The sequence below is a fragment of the Haliaeetus leucocephalus genome, unplaced genomic scaffold, assembly GCF_000737465.1.
Source record: "Haliaeetus leucocephalus isolate CR32 unplaced genomic scaffold, Haliaeetus_leucocephalus-4.0 Scaffold217, whole genome shotgun sequence".
Lineage (NCBI taxonomy): Eukaryota > Metazoa > Chordata > Aves > Accipitriformes > Accipitridae > Haliaeetus > Haliaeetus leucocephalus.
In genome coordinates this window covers 10,054,281-10,080,865 of record NW_010972653.1, presented here as the reverse complement: position 1 = coordinate 10,080,865, position 26,585 = coordinate 10,054,281, and the positions used below count along the sequence as shown (strand labels likewise).

Sequence of the window (26,585 nt, the reverse complement as noted above, 5' to 3'; positions counted from 1 at the left end):
AAATATTGCTGATAAATATTTGTCTGGAAATATAATGTGGAATTTCAGTTGTAAAAAAAAAGTTCAAATATAGTGCTTAATGAATTTTATTTACAAATGAAAAAACATGATTTATAAATGCATTTTAGCAGTTAAAAATTGAACTGCCATGCCATTGAAGCTATGGATATATTTACTAAGGATGAAGATCAGCAAATGGTGATTTCTGCTGGAGGACTAATGTAACTCAATGCAGAGGATTTTTAGATGAGGTAGGGGAGACTCCAGATGATCCATTTTCATAAGGGTCTAAGACACTAATGCTCCATTTAATTGGCAATGGTAGTGATCACAATTGCTAAAATACACTTAGGCAGATGGAGTAAGAGAGAGGTTTGGAGTTACCAAGAACTTCACAGTTTAAATCAAAATAGTACACTGCACAGCATGTACTCTGATATCTGCTCTGAATACATACAAATATATTACATGATTTTATTATGAATCTCATCTGAATTTTCTGATCGTCTGTGTAAGAGTCTTGAACATTTTCTGCCTCTTTTCAGTTACTAGCATGAAAAGCCTGACATTGCTCTAATGCATTTGAGAAACAAATGGACATAAACAAGTAAATAGTTTCTATAGGAAACCTAGTACACCTCAACACCACTTTTAAACTCTGCCTCATTTTTGTGCAAGCTTTTTCAAAACAAAACTTAGAGCAGTGAAGACAAGTATATTTTATGCCAGTAAGACCACAGTTTGCCTTAGAGATGCCTTTGAAAGAGAATTTGCAGCTGTGAGCTTTAGGCTGCAGATACAGAGTTATGGTATTTTGAGTAGGGTCCCAAAATATATGCTGAACAGGGAGCGCTTTAAAGCAAGTACACTGGCTAGGGACCTGCCTTAAGTAGTCAACAATAAAACTGATAAAAGGATTCATCTGCAATTCTAGCTCTCTCTAGAGAGTGATGTTTTCTTCTCTGTGGTATTGACAGTTTTTGAGCCTGCTTGAGAAAGTAGGTTTCGATGTTTTTTTTCTTTCAAAAACAGAGCAGTGACTAAGCTTTTTTAAAAGTTACAGCTGCTGTGATGCTTGTGCTACTGATCCCCTTTTCTCTTCCTCCCACCAGGTACGTGGACGTGCACATGCATACCACACACCCCTTTTCCTGAGGCCAGTGTCTAGAAAACTGTCAGAGACATGAAAATCAACATTTAATTTCCTCATCTGCCCAACTGAGTTTAAATTTATATTCCCCTACCTCTCATTGTAAGCACTTAAATCCTATGGAGATGCAACTCCCTATGCATTTTCCGTATGTTTTTTATTACAAAACACACGTAAATTTGGTATACGATCTCTAACATTACTGCATCATTTTGGGGAGTTATTTCCACTTTTTCAGTCCTCACTTTCTGGTACCAGTTATTAGAACAGGTACTGTATAAATGAGAAATCAAGATGAACATAGCATAGTTAAAATGCTGGATATACATGTACATGCAAAGACTAAGTTCTCATTAAAAGATCCTTGTTTGAAGAAGCACTTTGTCTGGACTGGGATTTGCCTGCTAGAGTTATGTATGCCATCTCTTTAACACAAAGAGAGAACAAGGGAATGTGCTGAACTCTGATTTAAAGCCATTTATAATGGTCTAAAAAAAAAACCAACTTGAAAGGCTGAGAGAAATCTAGATTAATCTTATTGATTCTGAAAGCAAGTAAGGTATTGCTGCACATCATCTTGGATCACGTCAGGAGTTAGATGGAGTGTGAGGTAGGTATTGGATTTTAATAGGAATAGATGAGCTTCAGTGAGACTTTCAGTTTAAGTAGTGTGATGGAAAATGCTAAGCTAGTTAATGGGTCACTTTACATATTTCATTCGTTACTTGATCATCTGTTACAAATGAAAGTTCAGGTTCTTTTCATTGTGTTACTTCTAAACATATGTAACGATTACTAGCCAGAGAAATGTTCTGGGTTTAGGCTGTATAAAGAGCTCTCTAGAGCTCTGTTCTCTCGGTGTTTCTGTAAAGCATGCTCTGGTACATCAGCAGAAGTAACAGCGGTTGCCAGTCCGCGTGGGATAGCGATGCACAACCTCTGAACAGCAGCAAAATGTGGGGACAGTGGTTTTTCAAGGCTGTTCTTCTACTGTTTGAAAATACTTGCTGTTATGCAGCATGGCTTTTAAGCGGATGGTGTTGGCACGGTTTTCATATGTTGTCATTCACAAAATTGTATTGATAAAACATCCACACTTCCTGGAAATGCAAAAAATTTCAAAACCTCGGGAAAAGGAAGAAGTGTTGGTTTCCAAACAAGTGAGAATGATTAAGGCTTTACACCCTCACTGAACTTTGTTTCCTTTAGGCATGTCCAGCAAACACTAAGGACAGGATTTATCTGCCTGGAATTAGACACTTGTGTCTGAGTTGTTATTTATATTGGTTTTTTAAGTCAAAGTAGAGAGCTATGATGCAATTGGTTCCCTTCTAGATGGATGTATAAAACAGGTCAGGTAAATCCATGCTTTAGAGGTGTCTGTTGCTCACCACTGGCTTGACAGGATCTAAATGACTGTCCTAGATGTGGATTTCTACACTGTAAACCTTTGGCAAGATCCATTTCAAACTGAAGATACCTACGCGTGGATGTCTGCTGGCATGGCTGATGTCTGTATCCCGTTGTAATAATGGAAATCTGGTCTAGCCTCCAGCTAGAGAAGGACCTGGATGTCCTGAAAAACCTGTGTCAGCCTTACATGTGTGGAGGTCTTAGGTATCCTGAAGTGTCTTAAGTGGCAACAGTGGCATACATGGGGACAACTGCTTTGAGCCCAGGGACAGCAGAACCACATGAGAAATTCAGCTGAGCAGCTGCTGTATGTACTTCAGGGTAAATGGAATTGTTCTCTAGGCTGCATTTTCCATTTCTACTATAATGGAAGCTTTGACACTCAATTGCTGCGTAGAGCTACACCACATCTAAATTTAAGTGCCTTAAGCTTAAACTGATCCTGCCTTTAAAGCCCAAAAGGTTTTATTGACAATCACCACAGGCCTTTCTCCCCAGTTTTATAGAAATGAAAATATTATTATGAAGATAACGTTCCATGTTTAATTTTATTTTAAAATCCATCAAACATTCATTCAGTGCACAGGACATGTTTCTTCGTTAATTCCATTACTCTGTTCTTTACACAGTCTACTATTTAACAAAACATAGATGAACAACTTAATTTTACATCGTCCTTTAAAAACAAATGCTGCAGCTAAACCTTAAATTATCCTTGATTATTCTTCACTGGCATAGAGGAAAATGCAGTGTTGTGATGATGCTGTTATATACATTATAAATTATTAAACAAATACTACGTTTAAATATGGTCATCCATTTCAGAACAGGTGTTTTGCTTTTTCTCTTCTATGTAATGACTGTAAAGCTCTGAAATTGCATTAGTCTGCTTATTTAACAAATAGCTATAAGCAGTCCTAATTCCACAATTTTTGCTTAAGGAAATATCTGACTGAATATTAGCGGGAAATTTGTGTGTAAGTAAATAAACCAAAAATTAAAATAGAATTTCTTTTCTACTACTCATGGAGAAAACATTGTTTATACCAAATACTTGACTATCCTATAGAGTTTACTAGTTATTAGTCCAGTGATGATGTAACTCCAGAAATGTATGTCCATCTTGACCTAAAGAAACATAAATTCTGTAACATCTGTATTTATTTATGTGTTTTACAATGTAATAACATGGTTTTCCACTGTAATAGAGCTCTGTATTTTAAAGACAACATGTAGGAAGGGTACAGGTCTTATCTGACACAGTGAAAGGAATATCTCTAAGTCAGGAACAACATTGCACTTCCCCACTTCTTGCTGAAACTGGAAGATGTGTTCACATGCCTTTATACTTGTCTATCTGCTTCTAATACAGTTTCATAATAAGTCATACAATTAAAAACAAATAGGACATCATTCAATGGCAACACTCCTTTGTGGAACAGTACAATGGAGAATATTCTTTTTCTTTTTTTTTACATATTAATGTCTACTTTGAAGACCATTTAGCCTGTATTTTACAATACAGAAGAGGCTTTTTATTTCTGATCCATTCAAAGACTGAAAAGCAGACCAGTTTTCCACTTTCTGTGAACAGTGCTCACTTCTATGCATTTTATGTATTGAATGGGATAGAGTTTATTTTATGTATTGAATAGGATATGAAATATTCATACTCTTAAATTTTTGTTTCTGTGCCTTGCTTTCGCAGACTAAAACTGGTATTGCATTGTCATATGATGAAGTATCCGAAAATGCTTATGATATCCGACTGAAGCTTACAAAAGAGGTATTAACAATTCAAAAACAAGATGTCATCTGTGTTAGTGGAAGTGATCACAGTGCAAATGTAAGTGCTTCTATATCTCTGTGCTTTCGACTGTGCACTTTAATGTCTTCTGCAGAGATCAGTTTATGGCAGTGGAGTGCAAGAGATTTTATTGGGTAATAGAAATACATATAATGATCAGTTGTTGGGTTTTTTGTGCATACTTACATTCTTGCATATAAAAACTTTGTTTGGCCAGTGCTATGTGTCCTTTATTCTGACATATGCAACCTTAACAGGAGAGAAAATGTCTATAAATACTGAGATTACAGCATTCTTCCACCAAATATTATTAGGCCATTCAATGAAAAAAGAAAAGAAATAAGTGTTTCCCATTGAAAGCATTTTAAGAGTAAACTAATACACCAGAGTTTTCTTCATTTGTGTATCAAGTATTGACAGGATGTCTGTTCAAGGGCAAAGAGCTGGCTGAGAGAACACTTGACAAACACTTATTTCACTTTAATTCTCTTTCAGGCACAGATGGGCCTTAATCAGTGCCAGCATGTGTGTGGTGCTTTTTTTTCCCCAAAATTCAGTTACACTCCTTTTTCAAAAGATATGGTGCCCCTAAGCTGTAGAGGAATCTTCTGTATCACCATTTAACAATGTCACTAGAGAAACTGGTGGCATTGTGCATAAGCAGTACAGCGGTGGTGTCTAGGTTACGGACGTTCCCAAATAGTGTGTTTTATTTCCTCACAGAAACAGTGTTCCTCTTAAAACTAAGTGTAGGCATCCCAGATTTTACTGAGTAAAATAAGTTTCATAAACTGTGCTGGTGTTTTCTAGAGTGAACAATTCATGGCAGCCTCCTCAGAGAGGACCAAGGGGGAGCCTTTCTGTCTGCTTGCTGTATTGCATGTGTCATGTAAACAAAAAATCTGGCAATAGGGGACATCAAGTGAGTTTGTAATACTCTGCTAAGATTTAGAAGCCAAAAAAGTATATAGTGGGTATCCGTATATACATATGTATGTCAGAGAGAGAGAGAGAGTCTGCCTATATAACACAAAATCATTTCATTCCTGCCATGGTAAGTATTTATATAAATTGTTTAATATCAGACAAAAAATAATTTGAAATAGCTTTTATTACTTAGAAGCATTATATACTGGTTTCAAAACTTGTCCATGGAACTCTGTGGAACATGACTTGCTCTTAAAAATGTTCAAAAAGGTTGCATCATTTGGCAACTAGTGGGAGGCCACTCAGTGAAGTGAAAGGCATGTCTGATTCTGGCTGGCTTGCTGAAATAAATATAAGCCTCAGTTGAAAATCGTCAGCTTGAATACACTTTCTACTTCACTGAGAAACATGAAAAACTGCAGCTTTTAATTGCAGACATTGCTGGTAGTTGTGTGCATATTGTGGTTGCAAGAGTCATAGTAAAATACGTGACTGCAATATATAGTATCTGTGCATATAAGTATACGATTGCTCTGGACTCAATAGTATTTACATGCCTTGTGTATAAACCTTCATAGAAAAAGAATTGAAGTTCTATCCTATCTAGTCCCAGATTACTTCTTGCCTGAATCAGCACAGGCTGGCTGCATCTGAGAAAATGTGTATTAAATCTGTATACGTATTGAACATCACTCAAGAAAAAAACCCAAACACCACCACCCAAAAAAAAAAACCCCAAAAAACCACCACCCCAAAAACTAAACCCCTCCCCCCCATCAAAGCCCAAACTAAAGCAGTACAAAAAAACACCCCAAACAACCCAGCAGGTCTGCCTCTTCCTTTTAATACCAAGATTTGGGTTGATTTGGTTTTGATGCATTTTACTCCTACATTTTTTCAGTACCCTGTCGTGGTTTCAGCCCAGCCGGTAACAAAGGACCACGCGGCCGCTCGCTCACTCCTCCCGCCCCCCTCCGGTGGGATGGGGGGAAGACGGAGGAGAGGAAAAAAAAACCAAACCTGGAACCTCGAGGGTTGAGATAAAGGCAGTTTACTGGAACAACACAAAGAAATTGCAACAACAACAACAACGGTACTAATGAAAAAGTATACAAAAAAGAGTGATGCACAGTGCAACTGCTCACCACCCGGGCCCCGACGCTCTGCCACTTCCCCCACCGAAAAGAAGAGCCCACCCCCCGGCCCGCTCCCCCTTTATATACTGAGCATGATGTCACATGGTATGGAATAGCTCCTTGGCCAGTTCAGGTCAGCTGCCCTGGCTATGCCCCCCACCTCCCAGGTTCCTGTAAAAAAAAAAATTAACTCTATCCCAGCTGAACCCAGGACAGTACCCTAAATAGTATTTTCTGGTGGAAGACAGGACAGGAAGACAAGTTCTGATAATACCTGAGGAGCTGGATTTTGAAAGAAATTCTGGAAAGTAAGAGTCCCTGCAGAGGAGGCAGAACTGGGATATGCAGCCACTGCGTACAAAATAAGCTGACGTTCCTTGGCTGTATTTCATGACCAGTAATGATTACACAGTGGGTAAGCCTGGAGAGGAGTGACTCTTGGGACTGTGTCAGAGACAGTTTTTCCAGGTTATAGAAGTAGTGTTAATTTGTAAAAGTGAGGGAATTTTTAAGTATAATTCAGATGTTAATTTAGGTTTGAGTTGCAAAGTATTATGTGGCTCTAGGTATGAAATCCATTCAGAAGGGATTTCTCCAAGCTCGTACTGTTGATTGATAGCATGGGCAGCCCTGCCAAGCTGACCTTTCCTGGAAAACATTGTTAACGTTATCTCCTTATTTTCCTTAAGTTTTCTCACTGAAGTAACTGAAAACTAAATTTTAAGGCTCCGATCTGTTGTTTTTCCATGTCCCTTGTGAGATCTCCCCAAGATGTCCCTTTCTCAAAGTGTTATCTTCAAACCTCATGGGCTTCTGTTGTCAAACTCTAATGAGGAAAATGGACTAAACTGTGGCTTCATGGCAATATTTGCTTTTTCTATATTATACTTTGAACCAAATAAAAACTTTTGGAACACTAGCATTTAATATAAAGGCCAATTGAGTATAACACAAAGATGAACACTGTCTTTTTTACAGTGTATAAATTGCTAATATATAGGAGCTCAAAAACAGAATTTGAAATCAGGCTGAAATAGGTGGTAGTTCTCTAGCACTATTTTTGGTAATTCTGAAGTTTTACACTTACAGCTACACAAGATAAATTCCAAAGAGATAAATGCTTTACTTTTCAAGTGGTTAAAGAATATAATTTTCATCCCTGTGCTGTATGATTCAAAATATTAGTAGAAAATTGTAACCTGAAGGTCAATTCTATAGCAGTCATAAACAATCACATTGTCTTACTGATTTATTCTCCTTCTTTCTATACTTTTTCTTTCTCAGGTATTCATAGTTAATCTTTATTTTACACATGGCCATTTATCAAACTAGTTCATTTGCAACAAAAAGAGAAAAAACTTCTTTGCCCTCTTTTTGTAGTCACCTCAAACATGTTGGAGGGGAAAAAAATCTTTTGTTTTTAGAGTAACTTTTCTTCTTAGGTGGGATATCTGAATGGAAAAATATTGAAAAAGAAAGTTCTGTGTCTACTTGTGGTAATACTTTGTTCTCCAGCCAGTTTTGTGGGACAGTATTCATGGGATGCATTTGCTTCCAGCCTCCCTTTCACTGACAGGTTCATTGATCCTGAGAAATACTGAGGGCAGGATTTGCAGCTGTGCATAATTAGCTCTGCCAGTCCTGTCCAGTTCTGAGTGCTACAGTGAGGACTGGCAAAGACATCAGTGGTTGCTAGTGCTACTGTTGTGGGTTGGACTTTCAGCAATAGAGATGATTCCCAAGGATAAAAGGCTTTCACTATAAAATATCTTTTACTACCATCATCTAGATCTATTCTTGTTACATATTTTGCCATCCGCCATTCATTTAGGCACTACTTTCAAGCACTGAGAAAGCTTCACCTTTGATGAGAAATTGTAGAGCTGGCTTTTTGTAATTGAATGGCATTCAGCCCATTTCACTAGTTCTTGCTGTCTTGGACTTGAATGTAGAATAATGGGAGAGAAGAGCATGGTTTGTGAAATTCAAGGTGTGTATAGAACAAGTAATGTAAAGACAACTGTTTCTTTTCCTTAGTATTAACATTTTTCACAGTAGATAACATGGCTTTTAAATATCTGTAAAAATCCTTCTGGAAGTGGAACCATTGTGCAAAATAATATTTTCCAGTGTTTCTTAATATACTATTACAATTATAAAAATGATTTTTATATAACTATATACATATATTTTATATTTATATGATTAAACATGCAATCTTTCCACCAAGATGTATTTCTGAACTTCAGACTTGTCAAACCCAAGTGTTCTAAGCAAGTCTTTGTGACTTAGTGTTATGTTTGGGGTGTTCAGATTTGTAGGGAAAAGGAGAATGTATGGGTTCATCGGAATCAGTGCATGCACATAGAAGCCAAGCCCAAAGGTATTGACAGAAATAGTGTATTGAAAATAAATAGACATTTTTCACTATCTTCTAAGTATTTTTAACAGAAGATATCCCCCCCAATTAAAAGTTTAACAATATTCACAGAAAGAAATTAATTGTATGACAGACCCGGAGAGATCCATTTTCAGTTAAAGGAGAAACAGGGAGGCATTTATTTTTATACATGCTTCATTAAGGTATGATTTTGCTTTAACTTTTTGTCATTCCACATGCTAAAATTAATTTCTTACATACAGCACCTCACCCTTAACATTCCTTGTTTTTCTTCCATGTATATTGCTATCATCCTTCTCCTGATGTCAGCCCAGTTTTATGCCTCTCCTCTTTTCATAAGCAATTTTTTTTCTCTTACTTTGTATAATATTTCTTTATCTTTTTTTCCCTGCTAATTCCACTTCCAAAGTAAGAAAAAGAACATAAATGCATCTGGCTTTTTATCAAAATCAGTCCTCACAGAGCTGAATTGTCTCTGACTTGGTCAGTGGTCGGGCAAATAGGTTTCTAATGCAGGCTCCTGGCATCTTCATTGGAAGAGGACGCCTCAGAGGCTTATGTGAGTCTAACAGAATTAGAATAACAAAAACCTTTGCATCCTGGGTACCCAACTGTCCAGCTTCACAAGCTGTGTCTTAGCTGGACTTCATCAGAATGAAGCAAGGTAGGTGAATAGGGAAGAAAAATAGAAAGATTAGTTGTTTTGTTGATTCAAAAAATAGAAACAGTGCCCAAAAGTACTGTTTAAATCCCTGATGAGACTGCTATGGCTTTTTCTTTGTAACTCAGATGCTAATAAGGACAGAGAAGAATGTTATTTTAGCAAACCTCTAGGGAACAGATCTGCATTAAAGTCTGAAAGTTAATTTTTTTTTAACCCAAGGAAATTTCTGTCTAGATAACTACTAATATTACTGTTTGCCCAGTGCCTGTTCTGCCATCGCTGGTGTGGTATTTTAGTCCAAAATTATTTTTAAAAAAGCTAATACTTAACATGTGCTGTCTTTTTGGAAACATCAAGTGGGTGATTAAGAAAGACTCTTCCTTTCGAAACTAAGATCACTTGTATGGAGAAAATACATTATTTAACCATTTGTTATTTGTTTTCCATGCTCTGGAAAGCTGACCTAGATATTTAGAAGATAGCTATCAAGTCATTCCTTAGGATCTTTATTGTGAAAGATCATAAGCTTGTGTTGCTGTCACTTTGAGAATAGTTAAAAGTTTTTATCACAAAACAAGTAATAAATATTGAGTATTCATCAGCATGAGAAAAAACTTTTTTTATTAAAGATGAAAAGAGTAAGTAGCTTAAGTAGAAAGGCTAATAAACGTAACAGAACAGAAGAATGCAAAGGACACTCTGGATATCCCTGAAAAACAATCTCTCCCTGAGACATGGGAGGAGTCCAGCTGAGGGTAAGCGCTTATACCAACAGGATAGAAGAAAGGCAGCACAACATCAGTAAACCAGGCATATGGACAAATATAAGTGTCCTTTATTAAAATTTCAATTAAACTATTACACCTGGAGCCATGACAGACTGTCAGGACTGGTAAATTGCAACTGTGTATATTGTGAGAGCTTGCATAGCAGTTTAAAATCTTCAGCTGTTAGGGGCAAAATTCTGACTGTGATGAAAGCATGAGCCTTTCTAGTTACGGTATGTGGGTTATTGATGGGTGCAACCTCTACTGTTCATCTTTGTCTTCACACCAGCCAATGTGTGAAATGTTGTGCAAAGTGAATGCAAATGAAATTACTCAAATGAAGAACAGCTGTGTTCTGGCAGAATTTAGCTATAATTCATTGTTGTAGGATGCCTTTTTAATTTAAAGAAATCAGCTTATTTTTAATGGGGAAAGGAAGAAGTATAATCATATCTTGACACAGGGTCCTATATTTCTTATTAGTAATTCTGGAAATCCGTATTTGTAGATGATCTGCATAGACTTAATCTGTATCATCAGTCTGAGAACAGTCTGAGTCCCAGGTCCTCTCATATCACTTGCCAAAGAGAGCTCCTGTCCCAAATTAAGCATCTTACAACTCGGGGGAGGAGTTCCTGAGCGTTCTTCTGAAGTCATACCGAGACTGAATATGTTTCAGGCACATTTAATATGATCACCACACCCTGGAGAATTAAATACCATGGGGTTTGTCACAGTCATCTTTACCAGAATAGATCATGTAATGATTTAGATTGAAAGGGACCTGTTGACGTCATCTAATTCAACCCACTGCTCAAAGTGGGGATAGGTTCCAAGTTTGGGCAAGTAGCTGAGGGCTATGTCCATTCACATTTAGAATACCTCCAAGGATGGAGATGCTACCAGCTCTCTGGGTAGTCTCCTCTAATGTTTAACCACTTTCACTGTGAAATTATTTCCTGTTGTTATGCTCAATTGGAATTTCCTTTGCTGCAACTTGTAACTGTTGCCTCTCATCCTTTTTCTTTGTGCATCTGTGAGAACAATCTGGTTCTGGGTTTTGTATAATCCTTCTTTAGGTTGGCAGGCTTTGAAAATAAAATGAGTAACTTCATTTTACTCTAAAAAAACCCCAAACCAAACACAACCAAAAAAACCACTCCCCCACCCAAAAAAACCAAACCAAAACAAAAAAACAAAACCCCCAAAAGCTTTTATCTATAGTAATAGAAACAGTTATAAGATAAACTGATAAAAATATGTTATTTTACCATATTTAGTAAGGATTCTCTGCAGCTGTCCCAGATCTTCACTAGCATGTGAAAAGATCTGCTGTCTTTATAGAAAACTCGACAGCGACTGGCATGCCTCAGTCGATTTTTATAGCTGCATTCTTCCTGTTCTTTTGGGAAAAGCTGAGATCATGTGCAATGCAAGAAGTTAAGTTTCAAAACTCTCTTTCACATTCAAAATAATCTTTTGCTTTCTGTCTACCTGTTCCTTATTACAGCTTGCCTTCACTTCATGGAAGTGGAGAATGGGGTATCATGTGATGCCATGGAGACTAATTTGTGTCTTTCCCTCTCTTTCTTGAGGTTTCTTGGCTTAAATTTCCACTGTCTCCACATTTTTTTTTTTTCCATTTTCTGAGTTACACTGTCTTTTTAACCAATGCAACTGTTTCTAAGAATATTAAACTCTATTAAAAATGATACAGACTTGGGACAAAAGTTTATACAGGCAGCCTTTGAGCAAAAAGCTTTTCCTGAAAACCAGACATAGAACCAATTATATAGCAAATCCTACTTGTAATAAAGTTCTTTGATTGACACCCACCCCCAACATAGTTTTATGGAAAAGCTGTTAAATTATTTTTCAATGCATTCTTTACCTGTTTACCTAGTTAGTTATAAGATGCTGCTGGTTACATTTCCTGAGATAGCAGTATTAATGACTTGTGGAAATGCAGAGATATGGCACATTCAATCTGACCGAAGTAGCTAACTGTGTGACATTTACATTTTCCTCATGATGCACTGATTTACTAAGATTTGTATATACTCATGATTTTTAATAAAGGCTGTGGGTCATATATAAGTAGTAACAGTAGTGAGTAAGGAAGTGATCAAAACTCAGTGCTTTTTGGCTTCTAGTTAAGTATTCTTTGACCCTGAACTGCCATGTACTGGAAGAAGGAATCTCTGTGTCCCAGTCCTAGGTGATGGCACTGGAGTTCATCTGATGTGCTGTAAGATATGTCGTATGATATCTTTACATACCAGCATAAGGCTATGGGGTTCTAGCCTTACCACATAGATGCCTATATTGTTAGACTCAGTGATTAATCATAATCCAGCACCATCTCTCGTTAGAGTTCTGTGTGCACTCTCTTTCCTCAGTATGGAGTTTCTTCTGAATTCCATCTAGAAATAATTTTGGCAAGAGCAGCCCCTACTGTAGTTTAAAATCCATATTTCTACAAAGAGACTCAGCCAATAGGCGAACTGCAACCTGCAGCCTCTGGGTGGGTGGAAATTCACTGCTGATCACTGAGAATTGAGGGTTGTGTGAGCAGAACTGCAAATCTCTGTATGTGGCAGGATGTTAAATACATGCAGAACAATTTGCTGAGGAGGATCTAGGGCTGGAGAGGTGGAGGGTGTGAGCTGAGAAAATCCTCTTCTTGGGAACTCCCCATCTTGAGGAGAAAAATTCCTGAAAGATTTCACATATCCTTGTTCAACACATCCTCTTTTGTTCTTTTTGGACATGTAGCAACCAGCAGGATGTCTGCATTTCATGATACATTTTACTTTACTACTCACATTCTTACAAGATCTGTTTCTTCAATCATTTTTTTATCTTGTAACTTGCTTGTGGTAGCTTCAAGAGTTGCTGAAGAAAAGAAAGATAAGATATGGCTGGTATGTTAAGTACCTATCTTTATCTTCTTACCCTTTCTGGTATCAGACTGTTTTTTCCCTTGCGTCCATGCAGGACAGGTTGCAGGCTTTTCTTTTAACTCTTCATATTGCATTTTCTTGTTCTGCTGTTTCTTTTCCCCTGCGTGTTTCCCAAGGGCCTGGGTGGCAAGCTCTGCTGTTATTGCCATCAGTCCCTAAGACTGGCCTTTATTTTCGATTGTCAACCTGCCATGTAGTACCTGTAGTAAATTTGACTTCTTACTTTCAACAAGTAAGGAGGCCTACACTTTCCAATAAGTGCCTGATTCAACTGTAGTAGTGGGGAATAAAGTTTATTTATTAATAAAAAAAAAAGTATGCTGAACAACTCTGAAAAGTGCAGCAATGAATGCTTTCTTTGTTCACATCTTCCTGTCTTCCTGTTTAGCCACTTACCTTGCTTAAGGAATAATCTGTTATCTGTTAAGGCAATAGTCTGTTGTGGTTTGAGCGTGGGGACTAGATGGGTGCAGGTACCAAGTCATGTTTGGTCATGGCTACATTTAATGTTGACAAGTCACTCGGCATCCATACCCTGCAGTGGGGGAGATGCCCACCCAGGAGAGAAGCCAGCACAACAGTTCCCCACATGACCTCCCTGCCCCATGGCAGGGGGACGGGGCAGCCCAGGAGGACACTGGTAGAATCATCACAGTGGTCTTACTGATAAGTAGAAGGGAAAAATCAAAGTGTTGGGGATCTTTGTCTTCCAACCTGTTCTAGCTATTTTGAATGGGCTTGTTTCTTAGAACAGTTTCAACAAATATCTGAAGAACATGGACTATTTCAAGTGTTCCAGCATTTTCTACTGTGTGCTTCAGTTTGATGTTTGGAAATAATATATGTATTTATTAATATTTTCATGAAGGCTGGCACAGAAAAGGGAAGTATGGTACATATAGAATCTTTTTCCAAATATATCCATTTGTATCAATGAGTGTGGAGTGCTTCAAGCAGCATGTCCTTCTGAAATCCCTTTAGTACATTGTTCATTAAGATAGATAGATAGATATAATATTTTTTCCTAATGAAAGATCCTTTACCACAAATGCCAGTCCTAGGTGTTAACAACCTGGTAATAATGACATAATGGGTAGGCATTGTCAGGTGGATATAAAATCTCGCTAAAAAACAGTACCAGAAATAAGGACTGTAATTGCCCTCTCATGTTGCCCATTAAGCTCCAATCATGTCACTTCATATGAATGAATACCAAGACATAAAAGACATTTCCAGAGATAAACTTTTCTGTTGAGTCACTGTGTTTTAAAAGAATCTAGAAAGTTTTCTATGTCAAGAGCTATCTCATACCTGATAGACATTTGACCATATAGTTCTCCACGTTACATTTGAAAGTGTCATTTATTTTGAAACTATTAAAACGATAGGATTTTTTTTTTCAGCTATATCATTCTTTGTAGCTGTTACAAGCAGCATTACACCTTCTGTTACTGAGCAGTCTCTTCTCTATATAGTTGTTGGCATGGTGTTCTTTTGCAGTACACCTCCTGTTACCAAGCAGTCTCTTCTTTATATAGTTGTTTGCATGGTGTTCTTTTGTATGATGTCTGTGTCTTACATGTTTTAAAATTTATATTGTATCTGTTTTTCAATATATTCTTGTCTGGCATCATTCTTGGAGATCTTGAAAGTTTCTGCCTCACTTGTCTTTATTTCAATATTGACGACTGAAACCGTTTAAGGCTCTCCTCCCCCATCTCTATAGTTTCATCTGCTGTTTCAGTCCAGAGCTCTTCTGAATTGGCTTTCCCTGGATTTCTAACACCCTTGGGAAATACACATAAGCAAAAGATACAGGCTGAATTTAAGAATATATTACTTGCATTGCTTTCATCTGTGGACTATGGCTATCAGCATCTTCAGTTGGGGCAAAATCTTTTATGCTTATTCACATCTTTAACAGCTCATTCTGCAGTGCAGTTGTTTGCCCCAGTGCACAGAACATGATATTGTTTTGAAATAAAGCTCCTGTCTCTGAGCTATATGCTTTGACAAGATACAAACCGATTGGTTGTGCTCTGGCTCTCCTGCAAAGTAAATGTTGCTCTACGAGGGTGATAGTGACTGAGAGGAAGACAGATTGATCACACCTAAATATTGATTCTAACCCAGAATTTAAATTCTATACTTCCACTGTTGCAGCTATGCGAATTTCGTCCCTAAAAATTGCTTTTGAGTTTGTACCTAGCTAGTGGCTCAGTGGCTCTAAATCTTAGGATTTCACAAAGAGCAGGCTGCTTTCTTAAATGCAGTTTGGTTGTCTTTGAACAAATGCAAGCTTGTTCAGCAACACCTATATGCTCCAGTGTTTTCATGGTTCGGAACAAGACAAAAGCTTTACTCAGACATGTGCTATTAGGCAATATGAATTTTCCTTAATACTTAAAGCATTATAAAAGTGAAAATTTTAGTGGCTTTCTCAGGTTTACAATTTACCATTCAAAGAGAAAATAAATTTCCAAAATACATATTCTTCCACCATAGACTAAGTCCAAAAGCGACAGCCAGGCTACTTGCTCAAAGAACTGCTTGACATAAAAGCAGATCAAACCGCCTGTCAAACACTTAGCGGGTAAATCTGCCTTCTCTTTTCATTGCTGGTACGTTTGACACTGGTCAACACATTTGTTTCTCAGAACTTAGATACTAGAGAATGTCATGGCCAAATTGTTACCCCAATTCTTAAACATAGCGGTGGGCATTACAGACCCAGTATCACTTTGAGAAACAGATAATAAAATCCTTGAAAACTTGCAACAATAAAAGGTCTCAGAAAGATAGGAATATTTCATGTTGGTATCCTGGCCAATTACAGTTTTAATAACTACATTCTGTCTATTCAAATGTGTCCTGAAGTTTCATGCTAGGCACTCATTCTTCCTCTAATCTCCTAGAAACAGAAAACAAAACAAAACAGGCCTGGTATGGGGGGAACATAATTACTTCTGCTTTGTAGCACAACTGGAATGAGTGATCATTATAGTATACACATCAAGTACTTTGGAAGCCTTCAGAATGAAGAGTTTTAATAAACTGTAGATGCTATTAAAATATATCATTAGCAAAAGAAAATGCTAGTTAAAAGGCAAAAAAAAATATTAATTTCAGCTTTCCTGTTCAGATTGATAATTAGTAACACTTTCAAAAGAGTTTTCCTTGCCTATAATGAAATAAAATTATACAGCCATCATACTGTCAGGTGTGCCTCTGTATTTTTTTTAAGACTGATACAGATGTTTGGCTCACTTTAGCCTCCAAGAATAAATAAATTAACCTGAAAAGAAAATTATATCTAGCCTGCAGGCAACTAAAAAGTGAAATATGTTGTTTGTAAGTTTGACTGAGACATAAACACAGGGTTTTCAGCTGCATATGTGCATGACATTATTGTTAATGTCACAAAAAGATAGTGTTTTTTTCCCACAAATATTGCATTTCAATTTTGGCAAGAAGTTCTGGAGTAGAATTTTCTTTCATAGTTGCTTGCAAAGCTAGTGTGGGTTTCTGTCCAAATGTGGTAGTCATAAAATATTGTCATTACATGAGAAGTTCAGAACTGAGTCAGACCTAAAATCTGCTGTGCCCACCATCCTTTTTCCAACAGCAGTCATTCATGTTTCAGTAGAAAAGCCAAACAGGGCAAGAATATGTGGTGCTTCTCTTACCACTTTCCCTCCCCCAGGTTATTCAGTGCCTTCCTGAGCAAAATGCAGTTTCTGTATTAGCTCTTAACAGATTTATTTTTGCTGTAGTTGTCTGATATCCCCTTGAACACATGTAGAATTTCAACATTCAGAATTTTTTTCTCACCAGACTCTGGAATCTACTATCCATTGCACAAAGAATCACCTCTTTTTGATTGTTCTGATCCTAGTTCCTAATAGTATCATTTGATGCCTCCTAGTTTTTGTACTGGAAAGGGCTGTAAAAACTGATCCCATTCACTGTCTTCTGTGCAACTTTTACTGTACTGTAAAAGCTTCCTGATTCCTAGTCTGTCTTGTTTCCTGGAGAAAGAGTTATAGCCTATTCTGTTATTCCTTGTACAGGAGAGGGTTTGTGCTTCCATCATCCTTATTGTTCTTTTCTGAACCTTTTCTAGCAGTTTCAGGTACGAAGGGACCAAAATGGTATACAGTTTTCAAGGTGGGGTGAGCTTTGGATTTCTTCAGGGATATAATGACATTCTTCGCTTGTCTCAGTTCTTTTGCTAAGGCTTCGAAAAATTTGATTTGTGTTTTTGACCACTACTGAGCACTGCACTGATGCTGTCATGGAACCATCTACTTTAACCCAAGGTCTTACTCCTTAATAGAAATGACTGATTTAGAATCAATCCTAATTCCTTATATAAATAATGTACATGGTAAAAATAATCTCTCACAAGCTTTGATCTGCTATCGTATTTCGTCTGCTATTTTGTTGCCCAGTTAATATTTTGTAAGATGTTCTGCAAATATTTTCACTTTGCTTATGCTTCCTGGCTCAGTAAGCAGCAAAGGTAATCTCATTGCTCAACCTTTTTTTTTTTTTTTTTTTACTTCTTCATGAGTATTTTAAATAATGCAGGTTGCAATATAGGCAACAGTAGAACTTCACTAGTGACCTTTTCCATTGAGAGATTATGCATTTAATCCATCCCCTTGTTTTCTATCTATTTTCTAATTTTAATTAGTAATATATCTGTGCAAGGCTCTTCCCTCATGGTTCCTATGTTCCCCTAACTCACCTTTAAAAAATACACTATCTCTTCCAAGATAGATAAGTTCATCTAAGTATCTGCCAATTCTGTTCTTTGTTATAGTTTCTCTCACTGTCTATAGATTTTGGGTTTTTTTCCCCTATAGTTCTAATTTGTTTAGTGCAGGTGTTAAGTTTCCTAAGCCTTAACTGGAACCTTTTATGAAAAAATGGGATTTTATTTTCAGTGTTGTAGTCTTCATGTATCAAGGCTTTATTGAGGAGTATCAGTCCAGTACTCCTGCTTTGTTTCATCCATGTGTTCCTTTAAGACTAGGGTGAATGCTATCTGACCCTGGTGATTTGCTACTGTTATTTAGTCAATTTGCTTCTAAAGTGGTTTCAGATTCAGACAGATCCATACATCCTTTGTGCTAGTTGGAGGAATGTCTCTAGTTTCTTTCACACTAATGAAAAGTGTTCATTTATCTTCTCTTCAGTAACCTCATTTACTCTGAGTATGCCTTTTATATCTTGATCATAAATCGACCCTGTGGTTTCTTTGGCAGACCTCCTGCTCCTGATAGATTTTGAGATTTATTATTAGTTTTTATTCTTGTTGGCAGTTTTGGGAACTCTTTCCAGTTGCTGCCTAATTTTGTTTTTCAATTTTATTTGCTTATGTTCCTTTTTCTTGTCTTCATATGAATATGATGTCCATCACTCTTTACCTGTAATAATCTCCCTTAACCTCCTCTTTAGCCATGCAGTTTTCCTTTTAATTAAGCCCTTCTAATAAGTGGCATTCATTGGGTCTGTGCTTCCAGTGTGGTACCCTTAAGTACTCTTCACACTGCCTATACAGTTTTAATTTTCTTAGCTGCCCCCTTTATTTTTCCTTTAACAAGCTTCCTCGCTTTTGCATAGTTCCCTTATTGGGGTCACAGTTGTGTAAATGTTGAATGTAAAGTACATAGCAGTTGCCATTACACAGTAGCTTTTCAGCTGTAAAAAATTTAACTAGATCCTGCATGCTATACTCAAGACTAGGGCAAATACTCAGTCTAATCTTGTGAGTTCCATGAAGCAGTGACTGATAGAGACCTGCTTTTTATTGACTGCATTATATCGTTATGTCCATCTGTCCAATCTAACGGAGGTTAAGTGAAGTCTGTTACCACCTGTTACATTTCTCATTCCCGTTGACTCTTTGCATATCTGAGTCACTGTTATCATCCTAGTTGAGTAGTCACTAGAAAAGACTCTTACTATATTTAGCCTGCAATTTGTTGTTTTACTTGTTGAGGTAGTTGCCTTATTAGTTGTATTTGAGTCTTAAGTTCAGTGTAGCACAAGGCATTTACTCTGCTGCTTATTTAGCCTATTTTACCTTTCTTACATACTTTGTATCCCAGTATTAGATTTTTTTCTACCTCTCCAGAGTGTTTATACCTCTGCTTAGTTCAGGTTTAGTGCAATTTTGGGTTTGTTCCTGGCACTCTGTTTTACATTTCCTATTTGTACTCCTCCCTCCCTAGCCTGTCCTTCGCTTCAGGATATAGAATATCTGTTTATATCCATAATAGAAGCATCATCCATAATTATAGTGTTTTCTGTACCTGTCAACTTTTCTGTCATTTAAAACTCTAGTTGTGGCCTTCCTGAATTTGACGTACCAGCAGCTTTGGTTCCTTCACACTTCAGATGAAGTCTGTGCCTCCTGTACAGGCTCCCTTTGTTTCAAAAATACCCCCAATTTCTGATGAACCTAAATCCATCTCCCATGAGTCATCTCTTCAGGAAGGGATTAAAACCTTGCCTGTTTCCCCAGCCTGAAAGAGACTATTGGGAAGAGTTCTGGAGAATCTTACTCTGGAAGTCCAGGTCTCTAGCTTCCTTTCTTCCTGCCTAATTTTCATACCTAGGACTTATTTCCTGTATGTCCCTACATTTTTGGTACAAATGCAGACCAAACCTGCCTGGTGCTTGTTGGGCTAAGCAGGATTCCTGTGAGACGTGCCACCTTGCACTTGTTTGGTCAAACTTTTTGGAGTCTTCTCCCTGGAGTCGTAATGTATCTGTCTATTTGCTTGATGGTCATCTACCAACATTACAGCTGTCTGGGATCTCTGCTTTAAGAAGGACATTTGCGTATCAAGAAAGTACATTGACATTGTCCATTACGAGAACTACTAAGGGAATTACTTCCCACATCACCAACCTGTTACATCCTGCCAGAAGATGTGATTTGTGGATTCCGCCTGAAAATCTTCTCAATGAGCCGGGTATGTATCCCCTTTTCCTCTGGGGAAGGTACTCCTATCTTTGATACTAACAGAGTAAACTGGATAACTCTTATCTTCCATAATTCTGCCTTCTTTTCTTCTATGAGAAAAGATGGAAAGACAGTCCTTTGAAGGTGGTTTCTGTGTTCAAAAGATTTGTAGCTTTCTGTTGAGCTTTTCTCAGCTAACACATTCTCTGGACAGCCAGACATCTGCTTCTGTCATTGCCTTTGCCTCCTTGCTTTACACCTGTGGCTGGGCATCGGCATTATTACAGATTTCTGTTCCCTATAGATCACTTTATGAAAATTTCAGGTTAATTTCAGTGTACGTGCCTGGAATCAAATATTTGCTGGAAACTTTATTCTGTCACCTCTATAAAGTCACCTCTATTTTAGACTGCATTTGAAACATACTGTATGTGCACACAGTTCTGTTTTCACAGAGGTTTTCTTCACCATGCTGAAACCTGTTAGGTATTTAATCCACATTTGTGTAGAAGATTAGGTTCTAATATGAAAGATTCTTGATAACATATCATCAGTTAGGCTTGTCCTTCCACCTCTGCACAGCTGACAGCTTGAAGGAAAAAGCAGAGGCAGACAGACAGCATTACCAGTAAAGTAGTCCACATTCAGAAATTGTGTTACGAGTAGTCACTTGAGTGCACAACCAGAAAATCCTGGTTAGCAGATAAGGTTGTTAGCTGGATTTGCTTTCATGAAACCTGAGTTTGGCTAGACTCATGATTATAAGAATATTTTTGTACCAGTGTTAGTGTATTTATTACATAGTTTATAAAATGATTTATTATTGTGACGCTGTTAGAATTGTATCTATAGTGCCAGCTGTAGAAGCATCATCGTTTAGAGTATATTAAGACAAATTTTTTTAATGTTCTTTGGACCAAGGACTTTGTCTCACTCTGTGACAGCTGTCAGAATGTTACATGCTTTTCTATCAGAATTTAAATGAAATCTAATACTGAGGTGTCTGGTTTTTTACATGTATGTTTTTGTTGTACATGACTACTAATGCTACCAGTACTTGTAGGGATAATTAGAAATCTGTGCTTGTAGTTAATGTATATTAGTGGCCTTTTTCTTTCTGTTTATTTATTGTGGAATCCATCATACACAGGTCTATGTGACTTAATCTCTACTAGAAAATAAAACACAGCCGTAGCACACATTCAACATCGGCACACAATTGCCTATACTCTATGTGAGTGTGCTCCCTGGCTACATTTTGATGCCGTGCCAAATTGTCTATACTGGGAGTTGGTGTACGCTCTGTCTCCGTTTTGGCCAGCGTAAGTTACAAGTCTCTTACTGCCTCAGATCAAATCAGGAGATGGCATGGGTCATGTAGTGTCCCAGTTAGGCAGTTTGGATGGTAGTCAAAACATTTTCAAGGAAAGAAAATTTAGTAGTGTGGACGGGAGTTTTACTGTGTTGCTTTGCTGGAGAAAATCCTCTGGCCTGCTTTATTTTAGCATGGGCATAGCTTGTGAGACTGAAATTGTAAGACAAATAGTCCATTCTTTGGTTTGAAAGAGAAGTGAAAAATACCTTCCTGAATTTTGAGTTACGAGATGGGGAATAATGAAAGCAAAGAAGGGTCCTGAGAAGAGAACGGGACCACAACAGGGTAAGTTAGAGGGGACAGAGAGAAGAGATCAAATAAAAGAGAATAATTACTGTTTAGCACATTTCCCTACAAAACCTGAAACTGAATTCAGTAGTGTCTTGCTTTCAGCAGGTGTCTAATGTTGAATCTCCTCTAAATTACCCACAGATTTTTATATTTTTTGGCTCTAGCAGTGAGCATCTATATTATGAATTTAAGGGTCCAAATGAAGGTCTAAATGGAAACTAGCCTATAGTGAACCCTGTGAATGTGTAGGTTTTCCCAAAAAATTGGTTTTTTAATTTCCTCCTTTAAAATAAAGTTACAAAGTCAAATATTAGAAAGTTAGAAATATACAGGCTATTGTCTCTTGGATCTTGGCTTTGTGTTGTCTTTTATGTTGGAAGATATGCAGGGGATGAGTTGAGGGGTTACAGGAAGAAAAGAGTAGTCTCAGTATCTAGCGGTGAAGGATCCTTCCCCTGAAATAGAGGTGCAGTATGATCCTAGATGTATCATGTACATAAACTAACACCAAATTAACACTGCTGATCAGGCATTAGGTGCATCTCATCCTCTAATGTGAAATTATGTTATGTTAAAATGCTGGACATTCAAAGCTAAGGCTGAAGCTGGTCAACAAGATACTTTGAACAGAAAAAGTTCATAAAAATACTTTGAAAAAGTATTTAGGCATTTCAGATCAATAAAATAGAATTAATTGTCCCTAAATATTTGTGTGCCTCCATTCTTGCTCTGTAGAATGAGGATACTTGTGGCAGGCTGTGAAACTAATTTAATTTATGTAGATGTACTGCTTACTAGCATAAAAAAAGCCTAAGTATTTTAGTAATACTACATTTAGAACTAAATTAGTGTTCATGAAATACCATGACAGATTGTGCTTTAAATAAAGATTAAAAAAAAGAAATATCTGTACACTGTAAGGTCTCAAGGCCATATTACTATTAAAAAAAGTTTTCTAAAAAATCCAGTTATGGTGTGTCACACTACAAAAGTTTAAATTCTTGTCTTGTGTCTATAGTCTGAATGTGTCTGTTTTCCACTTCAGGTCATTGAAATTTTCACTGTATCTGTCTGTAAGGTGTGGTCATCTTCTACCAAGGAAGATGCTTTAAAACTGTGCTTGATCATCCCTGAAAAGTGCTTAAAAAAAGCTAAATATATTTAACTCCTGGCATCTGTTTCACTGCTATACAAACCTCTCAAGCTGTTTGGAGTTCCTGTGGCTCTTGCCTGCTACCTCTCCAATTTATTTGCATCATTTGCAAAACTAGTGTATCAGAACTAGCTGTATTATTTAAAGTGTGTGGATCACTGCCAGATACAGAAATAATTTATAGTCTCTCTGCTTTTTCTTAATAGTTTCCTGATGATGTAGGATTACACTAGTGATTTTGGCCGTGGCTTTGTGCAAGAATGCAGGTTTTTCTCATACTCAGCATGACTCATATGTTTAGGGTTTTTGCAAGACCACCTTTTAACAGATAGAGTGCTTTTCTCTATTTCTTCGAGCTGTTTTCCTTATTACGAGGATGATCTTAAATGACCTTGACCTTTAAGTGCTGTATGCTTAGAACCTGTGCTGTTCAACATTACATTGTCAGAAGTGTTGTCCCTTACAAACATTATTGCAATTAATTTCAATTAATTTTCTTTTTTTATATCACTGATTTCTTTATTATTTTTTTTTTTTTAATAAACCAGGTACTGTCACTATCCCACAAGAAGCACATCCACAAAATAGTAGCTTTATCTCAGTTACGTTTTGATTTGGAAACTTTTAACTAGCCAATTTACATATGCTTAAAATACACCATATTATTTTGAATAGTTTTATGTTTTTAATCGAGTTTTTGTGGGGTGTCAGATCACTGCCTTATAAGGGTTATTACAACACTGGTACTCTGTCGTCAAGATTGGCAATTTCATAGCAAGTATTCATGTCATTTGAAAAGGTATTTTCCAGAACACTTTTCCCCTTTAAAATTATTCCTCTTTAAATCCTTATGAACTGGTTTTACTGTTATTCCGTAATGGAATGAATAGTTCATTGCCAGATTTATGACCATATGACCTTAAAGCACTGTAATATAATGAAGATCTATGGCTCTATTTATATGTTTTCAATATTGACCCAGTATTAGCTTTTTTCTAATCTTCTGGAATTGTACACTGTACAAGTTTTTAAAATTCAAAATCAGTAACAATAATCTGTCTGTAGAAAATGAAATGTAATGTTTGGTCTTGTATGACCGCTAGTTATAGTCATAGCAAATGATATATGATCATAGGATTGAGATAAGTTTATGTAAATGATCTTGATTACGACACTCGATCATGCCCAGCTTTTGGCATTTTACTTTGCAATTTGAGTATCTTTGAAAGAAGGAAGTTTTTGCATTTTTTAAATGTAGCTCTAATTAAAAAAGCTGTTATGTAGGAAACATTTAGGTGCATGTTTAATACCTTCTTTCAAAGTGTCTTTTAATAGGAATATTTGAATAAGCAATGCTATGAACTCTGAAATTATAAATATCAGGATTGTTACAATATATTATGCAAATAGATAGCTTCATAGGGCTACAAACTCAATTATATCATCAGTATTATTATTTGAAATATGCCTATCAACCATATAAAAATACACGTTAGTTGTAGTTGAATGTATAAGATGTCAATAAATAATACCTTGCTTGTCTTTTATAAAATGGCTAAAGCTATCCATGTAGTGGTTTTGTATTTGCTGTCTGGTAATGCTAAAGCAATCTAAACTGTCAAAATATTTTTTCCATCATCCCTATGTGATGGGATATATTGGGATAATTTGTTTACAGGGTGTAAGTATAGATGGAGAGAAACATGAATTAAATAAGCAGACAGGATTTATTGGGAATGAGTCACTGAATTTAAAGGTAGAGCCATATTCTAATTCAGGTTGGATCTGAACTTTGTCCATGCATATGATAATTTTGATCAAAAGTTTTGATGCAGTTCAAAAGAAGAGAAGAATCTTTGAAAAAATTCGAATTATCACAGATTTAAATAAAGCTGAATTATATCATCTGAAATTGAATCATATAAACCTTTTGATATAAATCAGGTACCATGTGTCATAATATAATAGTTTTCCATTTTTAGTACAGACTGGTGTAGTATAATGTTCATGGGAACAGAAGAGAGAAATTTTGAAAATGTGTGAAAGTATTCTTAACTTTTTTTTTGCCATATGGATTAATTTTACCCTCCTAAAATGAGACTGAAATTTATGATTTATTGTGTTACCCTTTCCTCTGAGTCAATATGAACATATGTCTAGTAAGATGAGTGTTAGAAAAAAAGCTAAAAATAACTTGATAACATCAGATTATGGGCTTGACTACGTAAATAAAAATTTACGTTTATCTGAATTAATGAAATAAAAAAATAACTAATCAGCAAGTATACATGTAGGATTAATCTCATATATAATTTCTGATGTACAGAAAAAGAAAAAAAATTATCTTACTTGCTCAGGAATTACTGTAAAGATGGCATTCCATGCAGTGCTGTTCAGCATGTTGCAAAAAAGTTCCCCATAACTCTATAATTATTGTCAACAGATGAAGTGCTGTTATTATGTTGTCAGGCACCAGGAGTTACACATTAATGAAATGTCAAATTCAGCATACTGTTAAACATATGATAGGTTGCTGTGGAAAAATATTGATAAATGTTTATCTTCTTTATGCACTTAAACATGAAATGCAAGAAAATAACCATTTGAAGCAGACTATCACTAAAAGTCTTCTGGCATATGCTGCAAAAAATTGGTATAGGTCTGAACATATGGATTAGAAAACTGGTATTTGTGACTGGAAAATAAGAATACTGTGCATACATGATAGCTATGAAAATGCACATCTCAAAGCTCTTCATATAGTTTTCTCACGTCAAAACAAAGCAAAAGCATGTAAAAACTTCTGTTTAGGAAGAATATCACTTCAGCGATACAAAAACATTAAAAGTCTGCATGCACAATTCACACACAAGTTCTGCTCTCTGTGGTAAGGAATTAAGTAACTGCCTATAAATCAGTGTTGAATGATATTTCAGGACTGAACTTGATCAGTCAGACTCTAGGCTACCTTTGAGAATTGATTTTTGAAAAGTAAAAAAACAGTTTAGAGACATCATCTATGCTTATTCAGATATTGTGTTTTCACCTAAATTTATTTTTTCTACAATTTTTTAAAGCACAGAACTGTTACACTTCGTAGACAACCGGTTGGTGGCTTGGGCTTAAGCATAAAGGTATGGATAACTTCTCGATTCTTCTTTTAATTTTCAGTACAACTAGTTACTTCAGTCTTAATTGAGATCTCATGGTTAATACACATCTTTTACAGGGTGGTGCTGAGCACAAAGTGCCTGTCGTCATATCAAAAATATTTAAAGACCAAGCAGGTAACTTTTATTTATGTTATTTACTTATATAGGACTGTAGTATATATGGTGGGTTTTTTTTTTTAATTAAATGCTCTTTAAACTGAGGATTAAAACATATGTATGGCTCATCCTTTTAGCCTCACACTATCTTTAAGCCTTTCTATAAATGTCCAAACAGTCCATGTGCCTTTGCGTTGAATTTAAAATCTAGAATCTTTTCAAGTCTTTAGGACCCATACTTGAAAGTTTACTGGTAAGTAACAAATTCAGAAAACATATTTTTTACTGCAGCA

General features: G+C 36.5%; 1 protein-coding gene across 1 annotated transcript in view; it reads left to right on the top strand.

The window, feature by feature from the left end:
* SNTG2 (syntrophin, gamma 2) overlaps positions 1–26,585 on the top strand; it is a 302,322-nt gene that overhangs the window by 128,232 nt on the left and 147,505 nt on the right. Inside the window, exons 2-4 of the mRNA XM_010566720.1 lie at positions 4,272–4,409; positions 26,101–26,157; positions 26,253–26,310. Coding sequence (XP_010565022.1) covers positions 4,272–4,409; positions 26,101–26,157; positions 26,253–26,310 — 253 coding nt within the window. The remainder of the gene's footprint in view (positions 1–4,271; positions 4,410–26,100; positions 26,158–26,252; positions 26,311–26,585) is intronic.